Source organism: Parasteatoda tepidariorum, chromosome 8 (genome assembly GCF_043381705.1).
Source record: "Parasteatoda tepidariorum isolate YZ-2023 chromosome 8, CAS_Ptep_4.0, whole genome shotgun sequence".
Classification (NCBI taxonomy): Eukaryota; Metazoa; Arthropoda; class Arachnida; order Araneae; family Theridiidae; genus Parasteatoda; species Parasteatoda tepidariorum.
Window position 1 is genome coordinate 90,357,947 of NC_092211.1, and position 19,233 is coordinate 90,377,179.

The following is a 19,233-nucleotide window of genomic DNA, read 5'->3' on the forward strand; positions in this document are numbered from 1 at the left end:
CAGTTTAAATTAAATATTATCATGTTTTTAGGGCATGAATCTGAATTGAACAACCTGATAATGCTCACTCTGGTTATTGTTTCCGTTTTTAAAAGCGCTACATGCTTAGCCACCTCATGTGACATTGGCCATGTGACATTTTTAGCAGATATCATTGGTCGATTTTCTAACGTTGCCATTCGGGGAGTTGTAATGAGGCTTTTTTTTGGTGCCGTGTAAGAGAACTATATATTTAGATAGATAGATAGATGTGATGTTTACGTGTGCTTAAGTATTTAAATGTTCTAATCATGTAGTTAAAGTGTATTGAAGCGTGAAAAGTTTTTTTCCCATGAACTTTGAAAAACCCTTGTAAATTAGTTATTTTTAACGAAAAATACTATTTACGAATTACAAATTAATATTTCATTTCATTAAATTCGAGCACCAGCGACCAAATCGAAACGGTCGTTTAGTTCATTCAATTGTTCATGTGGTGCTCTTTTTCAATAGTTATTTTTAGTCCGTCTTTTTCGGTGCTCTTTGTTTTCTTTTCTTTAATTTATTCATTTATTTATTTTGTTTATTATTACTCAACTCAGCAGAATATATTTCGAAACGTCCATCATACAAATCTCTAAAAAAGTCTCAGAACCAAAGACTAAAAAAACTATTATAATATTTTTTTGATTTGATTTAATATTATGCAGATCTCCCATCCTTTTAGGTGCATAAGCAATATTTTTAACGACTCCTTTGTGAGTACATTTGTTTTTATTAAAGTTAGGTTTTTTTTTATCCAAACCTCAAAATGTTGCTCTATTCATAAAATTTGTTTTTGTAATTTTTCAGTACTATCAGAATTTTATACTTGAATCAGTGTACGGAATTAAACACATTTATGCTAAATTTTTGAAGAATAGAGGCGAATAATATCACACAAATACATATTCTAAAGTTGCAGATTCTTCAAAACAATAAAAGCCCTTTAAAATGGGACAATGTAAAAAAGAGTGTATTTCAAAGGCAAAACGGATGGTCACTACTTAGTGGCTTTTCACTACTCTAAGAAAGAAGGATAGGAGTAGTGAAACTCTAAGAATGTTCTACTTGGTGAAAAGTAACCGTTTTTGTTACACATTATCACCAAAATGTATAACTACAATAAGATATGATAGAAATAATATTTATGTTTACGATACGATATAAGACAAGAATCATTAATTCTGGATGCAAATATATAATTTTTGTTAAAATAAAATTAGTTTGCTAATCAAAGATACACACAGCACAGAGAAAATATTAATATGAATTCGAATAATGTAAGCCGTAGGGGACAAAAATTAAATATTATAAAATTATTGAATACAGTTAACAGTCAGTTTTTCGTAAACCTTTTTATGTGAGCATAATTGTCTTTCATATATAATGAAAGAAATGCATTTATTTTTTATAACAGTTTACTTACTTGTTCCTGTGAAATAAAAGCATCATACGAGGCAAAATCAAACTGAAATCTTCTCTACTCGATTGTAAACCAGAAATATCGATCATCTGAAGGGTTCACAAACATACGCCAAAACTGGTGGAAAAAATTCAAGAATGGAGAAAATTTATCCGAATTTCGAGTAAAGTTTCTCATATATTGGAGTTAAGATTTAACTACACCTTATTAAGTATGTATGAAAATACAATTCGTTATTATTTTAAAATAACACACGTGTTTTAGAGTTTTTTAACACCCTATTTGGATAGGTATTACACCCCAGTGCGTCATATGTTCAGGTAAAAGAATAGAAATATGATTTAAATATACTCACTGTATCAAGAAAATCAACATATTTACTAAGATAGAACCACCAACCATACTTGAATATGTACTGAAAATAAAATAGAACTTTTTAAATATGCATTATTTAATTAAATTCAGATATTACGTTAATATTAGTAAGAAATATTTTTAAAAAGAATTTAACCAAACACAACAGTAAATATACCTATCATTTCACTTAGCTTACAAAGGGTATCTCAAAATTTACTCACGATTTGAAATAAATAGAAAACATTTTTTTTATCAATTACAGATTATTTCTTTTTTTACTGAAAAATGAGCAAACATGGAATAGGTGTATGTATGGAATCTAGCAAAAGAGCTCCGCGGCTTTGTTGCTCACTCTTCTATCGAAATTTTGCAATTTTCTTGATTAAATGTTGCTGAATTTCGTTGAAGAAGCAGTCTTGAATCTCCTCCTCTTTCAATGCACGGGTGATTCGCTGACTTACACCTTTTACTACAAATAATCCCATAAAATAATTTTTACTCTTATATATTTCTTCATTATTTTCCTTATTTTAATATTAATACTTATTTATACTTATTAATGTAGTGTTGTACTTTTACTAATTCATATATTAAACTTTCTCGTTGATTTTGTATTATTCGTCAGAACACCGTTATCTGATCGAAAGAACGTCTCAAAACAATATTATTCGGCTCCGTATATTATTGGATCGATTCATAGTAAACAAGATTCTACCCTAATTACGCAGTGAATGGGCACTTTGTTCATCTTGCCAGATATATAGAAACTTGTTTCGAATGGGTTATCAAAATAAATATCGATACTGTTACCTCAGAAGGTTATACTTGACGTGACAAAACGGACCCAAAAAATAATTATTATTTTTTAAAAGAACTTTCTTCAGTTGACAATACAGAAAGGGTAGCTATCAAAAATGTCTTATCTTTGAAATAGAGTCGGACCCTGATTTAACGAATTCATAAGGACCGAAAATACTATTCGCTAAATCAGGGATAATTCGTAATATCGGACGGCAAAATTAAAAATAAAATTTGACTCATCTTATGAAATATTCGATCTCTAATAAGCAAATCTTACACTTTTTATTCAGGAACTTAAAGTACAACGAATGATTACACCCTGATTCATTTGAATTTTTAAAGTATTTCGAGAATAAGGTTTGCTTATTTGCTTGATTTCTTACTTTAAAAAGTTCTTTTTCGGCATCATGAAGAGAAGAAAATACTCTTGATGCATTAGGTAAGTTTTCTCTGTTTCCAAACCATGCAAAAGCATCAGAAAAAGCAACAGTTTTCACTGAAGATTCATAATCATCGACCCACTGTGTTAAGAGACGCTATTCATTGTTTCCTATACATTTAACTTCAATCACTTCATAAAATTCGTTAAATCGTGAAGTTCGGTAAATAGGGGTTCGCTAAACCGGGTCTCGACAGTAGTTCAAAAAAGAATTCTTTGAACCGGAAGAAAATACGTTTCTCACTCATTTTCTGTCTTTCGATAATTTATAAAAAATATTTGAATGTTAACCCAATTACCTTTATGTGATAATCAATATCATAGGAATCTCTAGACCAGCACATCATGTAGAGGCGAGGGTAAACATGTGTTCCAATCTGAAAACAAATGAACCGAATTAATGTAATGAAATAAACAAAAATTCAATTAGAACAACTCCCTTCGCCTTAAAATTTAGTAAGTTAAAAAGAAAATTATATGTTTGGAGCGCTTAAGAGCAGGCACCCGCTCTCAAAACTCACTAGACGTAAATAAACTTGGAAGAAAAAGATTTCAAAAATGAAAGGAAGCGTTGTTAATTGAAAAAAAAACGACAAATAAATTAAAGCTGAAGCAATGAATGAATAATGAAAACAAAAAATCGCTGTAGGGTAAACCAACCAATGAAGGAACACAACCCAGTGAATGAACACTTGATAAATATTTCTTAAAATTAAGATTTTAAACCTTTTTACTTAGATTGATTGGTAACAGTAGCTTACTACCTAACAATAGGAAGTCATCTAACAATGCATTGGGTTGCCTGATTATATAGTTTTCTCACTGAAAAATTTTGAATTTTTTAGTATCTGTTCAGCACATTGTTTCTATGACAAAATTATAAGGTCATTGTTTGTAGTTATTCGTTTAAAGTGAAATTAATTGCATATAATAGTTCTATTTTTCTCACTGTGAAAAAAAGAATTCGAAATAGGGTTATTAAAGTTACGTTTTATTTATTTTAAGCATCATAGCACTAAGCAAGTACTGGGATTAGGGGGTGTTTATTCACTGGATTACCAAACGATGAAAAACCAATGAATGAACAAGTGTTCCTTTACTAGGATTTTTCCAAGTTAAAGAAAATTAAAGAAAAAATTTAATTTTCTTGTACCTTTAGTCATATTACACACCAAAATTATGTTAAAAATACAGAAAACAACTTTTAACCAGTGAAGGAACATGCCTGTTCCTTCAGTGGGAATAGATTTCCCAATGAATGAACAGTAGGTGTGAAATATGATTTTACATGGCTCTAAGCTAATTAGTAGTTCTGCGATATAGAAGACACCTAAAATTCTGTTAAATGTTGCATGAATAATTCCTAAAATAATTTCATTTCAAAATGTTAATTTAATTGCTAAATTTATGGAAAGAATTATAATCATAATTTATTTATAATTTATCTTTATAAATGGAGTGGTTAGTTCCATCATACCTTAGACACCTTAATAAACTATGTCTACCAATCGAAAACTAAAATATAATAATCAAAGCCTAAATAAAACATTTCTTTGCTGGCCATTGTACTAATAATTAGCTAAATTATTATCCTAATGCAGTCTTTAACGTCATGACGGGAACGGGTAGGAAACATTCATTTGAAGACAGCCATCCAGGTGAAACATGGGTGAAGCTTTTTTTAAGTCAACATCCACTGATAACTCAGGGCAATGCAAAGATAATTTCTAAATTTAAAACTCCTTTCTTAAACTGAGAATAATATTGGAGAGTGGCTTAACCTAAGAGGAATCTTAAGGAGGGAAGTAGCCTTGTCATCCTTTCAGAATGTGATCGCATCTACAATGCGAACGAAACAGGAAATTAGTACTGCCCTTAAACGGGAAAAATCTTTTGCCCCCAAAGTTATAAGGATTTATATTCTATAGTTCCTAGGAATGAAAAGAAAGAACAACAGTCCTGGCCAACATTTCAGCTAGTGGAAAAATTACCTCAATTGGTAGTTTTTTCTTACTGAAGAATTCCACGAGGTACTACAGAATCAGTTCCAGCTATATATTTCATTGGAAAAAGGGATTAATGAGGTGAAACGATGACAACATTTTACGAATATATTGCAAATGCTTCTTTCTACCCATTGGCAAATTGAAAATGCCATCAAATTCCCTATTTTGCTTCTTCTGGATGGGTATCAATCTCACATCAATTTGAAACTGAGCAAGTTTTATTTATCAAAACAAATTCTCTGGTTTAGCTTTCAACCTAATTCTACTAGTGTGTTCCCGTCTTGTGATGTAGACGTATTTCGAGCTTTGAAAACTTAAATGAAACTTCCGCTTGATCTTGAAAAAAAGGAGTCGTAAAACAATATGTAGAGGCAATTTTGCACCCATTTTCAAGACGCTTTTTAGGCATCAACTGATGAAGTTGAAATGTTTTTATAAAATGTGGTATTTTTCCATTTGATGTTGAAAACGTTGACTTTAACAATGCATGCAAGAGAGACACAATGATCTAATGAGTAAGAAATTTCGATAAACGAGAACTTCGAGTAACGATTCATTATTTCTTCGGAAGCTTGAGAATGAAATATCACAAGATATGTTGCAAATTTTTAAAGGAACATTGACCGAAGAGTCTAATCTCCTTAATATCCAATAGCCTTTGCTTTTCTAAATGTGGAAGAATTTAATGCAAAAAGAACATTTGGTTAAGTCAGACTTTGACACCGAAGCTGAAACAACTAACATTGATAATGAATGTATCTTAAAAACTGATTTTAACATAAGTCCTGTTGAGGCATCGTTAGATGCAAAAACAATTCATTCCATTAGTAATCAAAGTCGGAAAATGGTAAGTAGTGCTGAAGACCCACTAGATATAAGTGAATGACAGATGGATTTCCCTCAAAATTCAAAACACCTTTTCCCATCAATTATCCAGTGAGAAATTCGAGAAATAGTACTAAAAAATCAAGAAAATTCAAAAATACATTTACATTGGCCAAATATAAGAATAAAAGAGGAAGATCAAATCAAAATAAAGAGAAATAAATTACCTTTTGCATTAACTTCAGAAAAAGGACAAAAATTTAAAGAGACTGAAAGAGCTGGAAAAAAATTAAAACAAGAAAATAGGATGAAGAGAAGAAAAAAATACTTGAAAAGTTTGAAAAAAAGTTTCAAAAAATATGGGGGAAAAGATTTTTTTTAAAAAACGCGATAAAATAACAGTAATAAAATATCATTGGATTACACAATGAATAAACATTCATGATTTAGACTCTAGATTAAGTGTTCATTCACTGGAAAATTTAGTGTTTATTCACTGGTAAGAACTGTTCCTTCAGTTGATCATCTTACTACTTATTATATGAACCACCAAAAGCTTAAAACAATATTATGTAAGTTCTCTAATTTTTTTTTTACATAATTCGGCAGTTAATAACAAATATGTCGGCTCTGCCATTTAGCGAAAATCACAAATTTTGAAATTTTTATGATTTTTTTAAAAGCAAGCTAAGCTTAAGTGTTCCTTCACTGGTTAGTTTACCCTAGGTTAGGGATACGACGGCAGTCAAACGAGGCAGATAAGCCAGTCACGGTTCTTTCTTGTTTTGTTCTTCGATTAGCAACTGTGCGTTTTCTTTCTTTCTCTTTAAATCTGTTTTGGATTCTTCATTCACATCTGGAGAGTTTTGAAAATGTTCGATTTTTGAGGGCTTGAAAAATGAGGATTTTTTTTAACCTTAATAATTTATTGAAGCTAATGAAATTTTCAAGTTTACTTTTTCGCTTCAGTTTTTTGAAATTATTCATTTTGGACGAAAATTAGAGATTCAGTTTATCAAATCAAGTATAGTGACAAAAATAAAGCTAAAACCTGCTGAGTTACTTTTAAACTTATCATCGGATTTTCATTGACTAAAATTCAATTTTCTTGATATAAGACAACCCTTTAGAAATTCGTTACTGAAAATTAAACACAAGAAACGTACTTTTACTGAAAGTAATAGAGAGTGCGTGAAAAAGAAATCATCTGTTATAATTTGTTCTACGAGAATTCATATTATTCAAATTAAAGTACTCAAATGAAAATTGTGGCAATTTTCTCAGTTTTTTTAAATAGTATTCAAGGTCTTATGACACTATAGTAATAAGTATTACATTTTATACGAATGTTATCTTTTCACATCAAATTGTGACTTACAAAAAAAAAATTCTGTTCAACGAGAACTGATAGTGAAAGTAAACAAAGCGACGTTCTATTTGGAGCAATACCGTTGTCTGCTTGGCGCCAGAATAATGAGAAATAGCGCCTATCAGTCAAGCAAAAACTCTTATTTCTTAGAGGGTTGTTTGTTTCGCCGTAGTGTCTTTTTGCAGGTGTTTCATGAGCAATATGGAAATAAAGTGATGAATTTAAGTCCTCTTAAAAAACGGCAGAAGAAATCTTACATAAGTAAAGCTGAGAGGGAAATAATATTGAACATTTATAAAGCAGAGGTGCATTCAAAACCAGATGTTTCAATCATTGATGTGGCTGACCATGCGGCTTCTGCATCGGGAGTTAGCACAGCTTCTGTTTACAGAATTATTAAAGAATATAAAAGGGATGGTATATTACATTCACCGAAGAGGACTAAATCTTGTAAAACCTTTTTGGATGACATTGACAATTTCGAAAAAGAGTTCATGATTTTTTCCACGGTAACGAAATTCCGACAATAAGCAAAGTTCTTAAAGCTCTGAACGATGATTCTGATTTACCAAACTTTAAAAGAACGACATTTTATTCCCCATTAAAAAAATTAGGCTTCAAACATCAAAACCGAGGACGGAACAGCTCACTCACTGAAAAAGATGAAATAATTTTGTGGAGGAGAAGATATTTAAGAACAATTCACAGAAAGAGATCATAAAGAAGAAAAATTTATTATATGGATGAGACATGGTTGAATGCTAGAGATAGTCAAGACAAAGTGTGGAATAATACGTCCATTATCTCGACAAAACAAGCATTATTATCTGGTCTGTCTACAGGATTAAAATCACCTTCTAGCAAAGGTGAGAGATTTATTATTACGCACATTGGTAGCGATGCAGGCTTTTTAAAAGAAGGACTTCTACTTTTTTAATCGACCAAATACAAGGATTACCATAAGGATATGTATGCAGCGTGTTTTGAAGAATGGTTCGAGAAAATTCTACCCTTTCTAGAGCTGAACTTTGTTATTGTGATGGACAATGCACCATATCACTTTCGTAAAGAAGATAAAATCCTAACGCATCATCGATGAAACAAGTAATTAAAGACTGGCTAAAATCTAAAAACATTGTTAGTCATGAAAAAGGTATGCTAAAAACAGAACAACTACTGGAAATAATGAAGGTTCATAAGCACAGATTTGACGAAATCGCGGTGGATGAACCTGCTAGACGCAATAATCTAATGATTTCAAGGCCCCCCCCTATCTCGCTGAATTGAATCCAATTAAGCTGATTTGGGCCCAAATGAAAGGTTCAGTGGCCAAAGAAAACAAAAATTTCAAGTTATCGGAAGTAGAAGGATTGTGCATGAGAAGTTTAAATGAAATTGGAGTTGAAAAGTGGAAAAATTGCATTGACATACTCAGAAAATCGAAAAAGAAATGTGGGATTTGAACGAAGCCATCGAAAACACTGTTAATTCTCTAGTAATAAATATCAATTCCAACGACGAGGATTCTACAAGTTCTGAGAGTGAATCTTGAGATAAGTACCTAGTTTCATTTTTACTTTTTAAAACCACTCTGGCTGAGAGTTTTTACAGATGGCTCTTTCGATCCGGATCAACCAAATCCTGGAGCTTGTGGAACCAAATGCTGGATGCTTGGTATCTTTTGTAATATCTTCTCCTTTGGTGCCCCAGTGGGTGCCAATAGATCTGCTTTTGACGGGGAAGTTGTTGCTATCGTATTGCTCTCGAACAGCTTTTTTGTTTTATTGAGACTTTTTCAAAGGCGGTTATCCTTTCAGACTCGAAGGTGGCGCTTTGCTCGATTGAATCTATGCATTGCCCTTCCAATTGCGACGTTCTAAAATGTCAGGATGCGATACGTGCCCAGGAAAGGGAATTCCCGGGCACTGTGATATAGCAGGAAAAGAGAGGGCTCATGTTTTGGCAAAGAGAGGCACAAGAATTCTCCAGGCTCTTAGCAGCCCAGTCCCCTTTTCAACTTTAAAAAGGATTGTTAGATCAATAATCAATGGGGATTTCCATGACCAATTATCAGAAAGGGAAAAAAACTAAAGTGTGGAGAGATCTTCGACAGAACACCATTCCAGACTGGCCGCGCCGTGAAGCGGTGGCTCAGTTTCGACTATATACCGGACATGACAGCCTAGCCGCGCACCTGTTTCGTTTAGGGCTGGCACCTGATCCCTATTGTTATCTATGCAAGAGCCAAGCTGTTTTGGACGACCACCGCATCCTGTGCTGCAGGGCCCCCCACGGGTCGTCGTCTACCGAGCGATATTGGAAAGTAAGAGCGCATTTGAAATAAATAAAAATTTTACTTTTTAATGATATAATTAATTGTTATTATCCATGATTAATTCATCGTTAATATAGTAATTCTTGAAAATTTGTTCTTTTCATTCAAATTCAAATGTTACGCAGAATTAAATAGATTTGACACTTCATTCTATTTTCAAAAACCTATTGAGTTCGAGGTTTACAGACTGCTTTTTTTTTATAGGTTAGTGGTTATATTTTTCTTAACAAAAGATTTTGTGAGACCTATAAAAAAGTTCCAAGTTTCTTTTAGCGTAATTATTTTCTTAATACTTCCCTCAGAAAAATAAAGATAACAGTTTAAAAATACAAATAAATTCAGTTCTTTCAAATATATATTTTAAATCAATCGGTGAAACATAAAACTATTTTAAATATTATTTAACTTTTAATAAATTTTAAGAAAAAATTGTAATTATGAAAATAAAGAGTATTTTTTTAACATATTTTTTCAATTCGCGATAGCAACGCTCGAGTACGCCCTCTAGCGGGAGCCTGTAAATTTCAGACATTAATTTATCACGTTTTCATTCAGTTCCATCAGAATCACTGACTGAGTCTGTCGCCATTTTCTTTGCACGAAATAAGAAGCAAAATTTCTCTAAGGAAAATACCGAAAAACTTGAAAAAACTCTCCAGAACATTGTTAAATCTTTCAGAAACAGAGCACGCCAAGCATTTGAAGAAAATTCCTCAATAATTTTCAATTTCTATTATCAACAAATTTGCAACTGATAACTTCCGATTTCGCTATCGCATACTGTTACAGATGTGTGTTTTAAGGTAAAATACATTTCTTCCGTCTTCAATTCATTACAAATTAAACTGAAGTCAACATTGCTTTCGTCATTCCAATAAATAAATGTGAATTCAGAACGTCAAGAACAGCAATTGTTATAGAATATTCTTCTTTGTTATAGAACGGTATATATTTCTGTATCTATATAATTCGGAAAACAACAATAAAGAATCATCCAAATTACTTGAAATAGCGTCATTTGTGCTGATGATTAATAAATTTTTTATCGTTTTCTTGGTAAGTATTTTTTAGATTTGAAAGAATAGATAATTTCAACTAGAATTCAGCTGTTCTGCTTTTAAGCTACATATTCAAATTCATATCAAAATCTTACAATTGGGTATACTATAGCCTACGTCACAGGTTGTGTTCTTCCTACTAAATTTAACCCATGAACGGTATTTTCTGCGAGCCTAACTTCAAGCCACAAATAAACAAACGAAGTGTTTGATCGTTTAAATAGCTGCTCGCCAGATTTTATTGCATTATAAAGAAAAGTAATTGATATTCGATTTTTGATTAATAATTGATTTATGTGGATAGTGGCATTTATGTGGATAGTGGCATAGAATTTAGCATTGCGTCGTGGTAAATGTTATTCCTACTAAGTGGAAGTAGTTGTGTTTTTTTTTATATTATACCCAATTATAAAATTTTCATGTATGGTATGTTATCTAAAAGTAATAAAGGGATAATCTATGTACATATTATTTGAAAATAAACCTATCAAACGAAGAGCATTTCATTTGGAATTCTGCGGATTAATAAAGAAGGTAAGTGTCATGATTTAATAATAAAAAATTAGCTTGTAAAATTTTTTTTCTTATTTTATAATAGTTCTCTACAGAATGCTTTTTTACGTCTGATTAAGAACTATAAGAATGAAAAGAGAAACAATATGGAAGTCTTTTATTTCAATATAATGAATTTTTAAAATCGTTTTTTTTATCCTAAGAATTCTTTATTTTACTTTTTTTAGTTTATAATTTTTTGATAAAAATTGTTGTTAAAATAATTGTTTTGAAAAATTAAATGGTATAAAATTATGTGCTAATGTATACTTCTTGCATATTCTAATTGTTGATGTAATATGATTCGGTACTTACGTAATAACGCCACCGCAACTACAGATTTGGCGGTTTTTAAGTGCCACCAATCTACACCAAAATTTTTGCAACAAATCATAAAATAAAACACTTTATTTAAAATCAAAGTAGTTTATCGGATTTCGGTGGACAATGGGCAAAATATTTCGCTCCTGAAAAAATAAAATTGCATCTTTTCTATTTTTGGCAAATCCCAAAGACGCATTTTCATAGCACTAAAAAATGGTAACAAAAATCGAAGAACAAATCATTTGGGAATTCTTTTGATTTATAAAGCAGGTAAGTGTTCATTTTTATAAAATGAAAAATTTTACTTTTAAGTAATTTTTTTCTTATTTGATTTAAATGATAGTTTTCTATAGAATGGTTTTCTGCGTCCGATTATGAATCAAAAAAGAAAAAACATGAAAGTTGTTTATTTTAATGTAAGGAATTTTTAGAATTGGGTTTTTCATTTTTGCTTTGTATCGTAAGCATTCTTTATTTTGCGTTTTTTAGTTTCTAAATAATGATTTTTATTGAAACTTGAAATTTTTTAATAAAAATTGTTGTCAAAAAACCTTTTTCACTAAATTAAATTTCATAAAATTATGAGGTTTATGTATACTTTTTGTTCGTTTTAATTTTTGAACTAATATGATTCTTAAAACTATGGAATGTAAAGTTTAAATAGGCCTTTCATGTTATAACATTAAATTTGGTAAAACTATTTTTCGGGCATTAGGTTTTAACTCTTATAAGAATATACATATTTTTTTCTGTTTATGTGCAAATATTTTTCCGATGTGTTTTGGATGTTCCTTCTCTTTAAAAAAAAGAGATACCATTTTGTTTTCGTTTGCATAAGAAAGGATATTAAACATTTTTCTTTTTTAAATTTAATTAGCCACGATAAAAAAGGAACGTTGCAATGCTGCACGCTACATTAAAGACGTCTCTAGAGTAAATGAATGACTGTTCATATAGAAATCGCAGGTTTTAGTCTCTTACAACAACGCCCCCTATAGTTCGTTGCGATCGCGAATTCTATACGACTTTTACGATGGAATTATAAAAGTTATGTTTTGCATAGATATTTATGCAAAATATAATAAAACTAATTTAATTTAAACTTAAAAAATAGGAAATACATTAAAACTATTCTCAAAATAAAATTATGTGTTCACTGAAACAATTCGCGATCGCAACGAACTATAGGGGGCGTTGTTGTATGAGACGGATACCTGCGATTTCCATATGAACAGTGATTCAGTTACTCTAGAGACGTCTTTAATGTAGCACGTAGCATTGCAACGTTCCTTCTTTATTGTGGCTAATTAAATTTAAAAAAGAAAAATATTTGGTATTCTTTCTTATGCAAACGAAAACGAAATGGTATCTCTTTTTATTAGAGAAGGAATATCCAAAACACATCGGAAAAATATTTGTACATTAACAGAAAAAAAATTGTATATTCTTATAAGAGTTAAAACCTAATGCCCGAGAAATAGTTTTACCAAATTTAATGATATTGAATAATTTATACATTTAAACTTTACATTCTATAGTTTTAAGAATCATATTAGTTCAAAAATTAAAATGAACAAAAAGTATACATAAGCCTCATAATTTTATGAAATTTAATTTTGTAAACAACGTTTTTTGACAACAATTTTTATCAAAAAATTTCAAGTTTCAATAAAAATCATTATTTAGAAACTAAGAAACGTAAAATAAAGAATGCTGACGAAACAAAAACAAAAAAAAAAAATAATTCTTTTTTGTCGCCATTTTTAGTGCTACGAATATTCGTCTTTGGGATTTGCCAAAAACAAAACAAGATGCAATTTTATTTTTTCAGGAGGGAAATATTTTACCGAAAAAACGAAAATGTACCAATTCCCACAACATAAAACTTTATCTTGGTAAACGTACGTTTTGGAAATGTTATTTCATTTGGAATCTTATTTATCAGAGTTCATATGGCGATATGATTGTTTTGAATCTATGCTAAACTCTATATCGGCTCATTTTCCACCGAAATCCGATTAACTATTTTGATTTTAAATAAAGTGTTTTATTTTATGAATTGTCGCAAAAATTTTAAGTGTAGATTGGCGGCACTTAAAAACCGCCAAATCTGTAGCGGCGGTGGCGTTAATACGTAAGTACCGAATTTTTATTCCATACTTTTCTGAATCATATTACTTCAAACATTGGAATATACAAGAAGTATACATAAACACATAATGTTATACCATTTAATTTTTCAAAAAAAGTATTTTGAGAACAATTTTTATCAAAAAATTATAAACTAAAAAACGGAAAATAAAGAATTCTTAGGATAAAAAAAAGATTTTAAGAATTCTTTACATTGAAATAAAAACTTTCATATTGTTTCTTTTTTTATTATTCTTATAGTTCTTAATCAGACGTAAAAAACCATTCTGTAGAGAACCATCATCAAATGAAAAAAAAATATTTACAAGCAAATTTTTTATTGTAAAAATCATTGCACTTACCTGATTTATAATTCCCGGAGAATTCCAAAATGATAAGTTCCTTGTTTGAAAACTTTATTCTCAAATAATATATGCATAGTTTATCCCTTCATTACTTTTAGATAACATACTACACAGTAAAATTTTATAATTGATATGAATTTGAATATGTAGCTAAAAACAGAATAGCTGAATTCTAGTTGAAATTATTCCTTCAAAACAAAATAATAATTACCAAGAAAACGATACAAATTTATTAATAATCAGCACAAATGAATCTATTTCAAGTAGTTCGGATGATTCTTTATTGTTGTTTTACGAATAATAGATACAGAAATATATACTGTTCTATAAAGAAGAACAATATTCTATAACTACATATTATACAGTTCTGTGCATATTCTGAATTCTTATTTATTCATTGGAATGACGAAAGCAATGCTGACTTCACTTTAATTTGTAATGAATTGAAAACAGAAAAAATTATTTTACCGTAATACACACAATCTGTAACAGCAAGTGATCAGGAAATTGGAAGTTATGTTGTTGGTAATAGAAAGGTAAAAATTATCGAGAAATTGTTCTTCAAATGCTTGGCGTGTTCTGCTTCAATGTTTGGCATGTTCTGGTTAGTTTTTTCAAGAAGTTCTACCTTTTCCTTAGGGAAATTTTGTTTCTTATTTGGTGCTAATGAAATGGCGTCCGTCATTGCCAATGACTTTGTGGGAACTAATGTCCGATATTTTCAGTCTCCCGCTAGATGGCGTACTCGAGCGTTGCGATCGCGAATTGAAAACGTATTTTCATGTAAATATTTTAATTTTGCACTTTCTTATCTAATTTTATGGTATCAAAAATCGAATATCGTTTTCGTTTTTCTATAAAAGCGAAAGCTCTGTCGATCAAACAAAATAGCCAATTCAGCGAAGAAACCGTTGAAGTGGCAAGCGTTGGCGATCAAACAGCAACCCTTTGTTTACCTCCACTATTAATTTTCGTTGAACAGACTATATAGTATTGTCTCTATTTTATAGTATAGTACTCTATGTAAGTACTTTGCAAGTTTTCGGAATTTCCGTGTTCGATATACTACGTAAATCTCTCGAATTATAATAAATTCCTGCTTACTTTGTATGCGATGAAAGCATTTATTAGAACGATGCACGCATTGTATGTGATCAATATCTTGTTCAGTTTGAATGGCTTCCGGCCTCTCATGAGTCGGGGACCCACGTATGTCACGAATACCACATAGCCACACACTATGGATATTATAGTGTAGAAGCTCCCAATCCTTTCAAGGTTATCTGGATCTATAGCGTTAAATAAAAACAACACATAGAAGAAAGGAATTGTTAGTCTATATTATCTAAAACAATAATTCGGACAAAGAGCAAAAAATGTACCACCCTTAATAACTTTCGATCAAATGATGGGATATTCACGTCCTAGGACTCTGTCGTAATGGTTCGAAAGGGGGTGATCTTTATATGCTAATTAATTAATTGCAAATGATATTTTAAGTTACGAAATCAGGCACAAGAGGTTACTTTCGCTAAATAAACATTCGGATTTCTGATCCAGAATCTGGGAAATAGGGTCCAAAGAGGAGTACAAGTTTGGACCCCTTAATTTCAATTTTTGCGTATTTTGTCATAACTCGATAAATGTTTAAGCGAGTTGAAAGTTTTTTGCATCCAATTATAAGATTAACTTATCGAATTATAACTCTCTGCGAAAAGTAACTTTTAATAAATATTTATTATTTTCTATTACTTTATTTAACAATAGTGAATTAAAACTTTTGAATTGTAATCCATGCAATTTTTTACACATCATTTTAAAGAATGTTGTAGTATAAAACAAAATGCAAAATTTAGCGAAATCGGTCGAATAGTTCCTGAGAAATCGAATTTTTAAAAAAGTTGTGTTCTTAATGTATTTATCCTTCCTATTTTTACTAAGCAAATAAAGTTCTTATATTATCAAGTGATATATCTATCCGCTTCAGTTTCTTAGAATTATTCACTTAATAATATAGCGTCACAAAATCGATGAAATTTCTTTTCTCGTATTGGCAACGGAAAGCTTAAACAAACCGAGCTTCAAATTGGGCAGAATAAAAGGTAAAAAGTAAACAGTTGATGATCTATAGTTTTGTTTCAGTTTCAAGTTGTGTTTTTCCAACGCAGATCAGCCAAAAATACGCTGCTCGTTGATTCAACCTAAATTTTTCTTTTAACTCTGGTATAGTACCTCCATTTTTATCTACTTTGTTACTATACTTATTTTTCATTTTCTCATCCTTTTCATTAGTTCTTTTACATTTTAAAATTAATGTTGGAATAAGTGACTTAAAAATTTTCTGTTTTCAAACATTAATTGCTTACATTGAAAAATTCTATAAGTTATTTATTTATTTTACATAAGTTAAGTCTAAATAATTTTGAAATGTATCTGTCAATTTAGCATCCTATTATAGGGTTGTTTTTCATAATAAACTATATTATGACAAACGAAATACCAACTTTGAACAGCCGACCCATTGTTTGGTTTACGTCTTTCAACGTTCGACTCCGTGGCCTCGTGTAGAACCCAACCTACAAGACGAGGTAACTCTCGAACCAAGCACTTGGGAACATACTTGACTTCGCACTGGAGATTTTGATTTAACTAACCCACAATTGTAGGAAACTATGAGAACCTCTTCCGGTTAGCCCATGACAATAGAATTCGAACCTATCTATCACTTGATATGAGAAAGCCGGAAATAGAATTTGCATTCATCAGCCGTCGCTGGGATTCGAACTTGAGTCATCTCTTTGGGAGTTCCTTTATTGATTGACAGACGTGCTTTTTCTGGAGAATGGAAGTCTAAAATAGAAGATAACCTCTGCCGGAGGGGGGGGGATAAACTTTCGGAAATAACGTTTAGTATCCCTGAATACATACTATCAAAATGATTGAGACGTTTATTTTTTAAATTTTTTGTTGATCTTTCTCAAGACATTTGAATGTTTCACACACTGATGGAATACTACAAAAAGTCGCTCACTTGGCACGCAGTGAAAAGAACTCTTAACAATATATTATTTATTTTTTTTAAAAAAATGTGGGGAAATACTTGCCTTCATTGAAGAAAAAATCTTTCAATCCTTGCAAACTGACCATTCTGACGTTGATGGATTATCATAAAAACTTTAATGCTGTAAAAACATTAAGTACAATATATTTATACAATTGAAATATTGAAATTTTAGAACAACAACAAATAAAGCTTTAAAAATAAATTTCCAAAGTTCCAACTTTCAAAAAAATGCTATTTCACCATCGTTTGTTAAAATAAAAGATTATGCCGAAACTGGACTCGTTAATCATGCTGTTTTGAGTACTAATTAACTAAAAAATATCGGTGTACATATATATATATATATATATATACACATACATNTTCTTAACTTTCTTCGTGTTTTCTCGTATTTATATATATATATATATATGTTGCATTAGTATTTCCAATCGTAATTTTCAAAATAAAATAACTAAATTCGTTAATAATGAAACGTTTTTTTTTAAGTAAAAGCATTTAGTTTATCTCAGCGTCAAAAACGGTGGTGATTACTTTACACCAAAGAGGTGTAGTGACACGCCTTACATACCTCTTGGAAATACTCAAAATAAAACTTATAATTACAGTAAGATAAGATACACCTCTGAAGTTACTTATGTAATACGATATAAAGTAAGAATCATTTATTTAGAAAATACATTAATACACTAATTCTTAAAATTAAATTAGTTTCTAAAAGTCGCGTAGCAGAAAGAGAACATTAAAACGGAGTCTAACTATGTTTGACAGAACTGGAACTCATAGAAATTATACATTATAATATCATTTAAAACAGTTCTCAGAGATTTAAAAATTAAAATATAATTATCCTGATCATGCAAATAAAAACATGCATATTTTATGTAACTGTTTGTGTTGATCAGCGTATAGAACAGTAACAAACTTTTGCTATCTCGATTGCAAACAAACTACTAGCTATATTTTTCTTGGTATTTATTGAAATTGTGATATTCAAAGCTCGCCAGCATTGGCGTATTCGGAGGTGGAAAAAAAATCTGTGAAAACGCGAGAGTTTGGTGCAAGATTACAATTCAATTATAAGTATTTAGATTAAATTATACCCTTTTTACATCGAATATCAATTACGGTGTAAACCCGAAATAAAGTGTTCCTTCCCACAATTGTTTGGGTTATTCAACATCCTATACGAAGCGATGTTACACCAACGTTAAATCAAAATAAATTCAATTACAACCGATTCTGCTTTTGTCATTCTAGCGAAGATTTGTATAGGTTTGTTCTAGTAGTCATTCTTATGACTTATTTTGTTTCAATCACTAAACATTGAGTAAAAATAACACTAAAATTATGACTTTAAAATTCCAAAACATTGAGGTAACATTTTGATGGTTTTTGAAAATAATTTTTGTCAGACATATTCACGACAAATTTAATTTAAGAGTTTATTAAAAATATAAATTTCTAATTAATGCATCTGAATTACTTTTGATGTTAGGATCGCATTTTAATTTCATTCATATATGCAAAATTTTAATTTTCTATGAATATACCTTATGTTCATCAGTTAGATAAAACGATGTTTTGAGTTGCATAATCAAATACAAACATGAAATTGAAAACGAATAAACATATTTTGGTTCTTGATCCTGAAAAAAAGGAAGGTAGCGGCCATTCCAAAAATGATTCCACTAGCTCAGTTAGAATGAGAAAGTGATTTACGTCACTTATTACCACATTACTGGAACTATTTTAGGCAAAAATGATGGGCAGTTTTAAATTTTTTTCTCACTAAGATTTTCTGTAAAAAATATTTTTCTGAATACATTATGTTTTATTATTTAATAAAATAATGATCAAAAACCATTGAATCATAAAGTACAAACCTATTGACATCACTTAAAACTACGTATATAATTTTAATTCTCGAAATTCAAAATCTCAATAAAATTCTCTTTATTAATAAAAAATTGGAAAAAGCACGGAATAACTCTGAATATAACTTATTCAGTCCATTTCGTTGCGTTTCACTTTACATAAAGCTTTTAAAAATTTATGGAAAAAGAATTTTGGTTTTGAAGAAACTTAAGAAATAAATTAATTTAAATCACTTTCACAAGTAATTTTAGAAAGATTACTAATATAAACAATGCTTACCTATGTA

At 30.2% G+C, this 19,233-nt stretch overlaps 2 protein-coding genes across 3 annotated transcripts in view; one reads left to right on the top strand and one right to left on the bottom strand.

Annotated features, from left to right (window-relative positions):
- The window catches only part of LOC107442150 (very long chain fatty acid elongase 4-like), a 24,986-nt gene extending 7,737 nt beyond the window's left edge, over positions 1-17,249 (bottom strand). Inside the window, exons 1-4 of one of the 2 annotated variants that reach the window (XM_043056393.2) lie at positions 17,110-17,249; positions 15,110-15,294; positions 3,341-3,418; positions 1,800-1,859 (exon numbers count right to left, since the gene is read on the bottom strand). In XM_043056393.2, the coding sequence (XP_042912327.1) occupies positions 1,800-1,859; positions 3,341-3,418; positions 15,110-15,294; positions 17,110-17,152 (366 nt within the window). In that variant the 5' untranslated portion in view covers positions 17,153-17,249. The remainder of the gene's footprint in view (positions 1-1,799; positions 1,860-3,340; positions 3,419-15,109; positions 15,295-17,109) is intronic. The other variant, XM_043056394.2, reaches the window with a different exon arrangement.
- The window catches only part of LOC107442153 (very long chain fatty acid elongase 4-like), a 122,381-nt gene that overhangs the window by 63,361 nt on the left and 39,787 nt on the right, over positions 1-19,233 (top strand). The gene's annotated exons all lie outside the window — the stretch shown is intronic.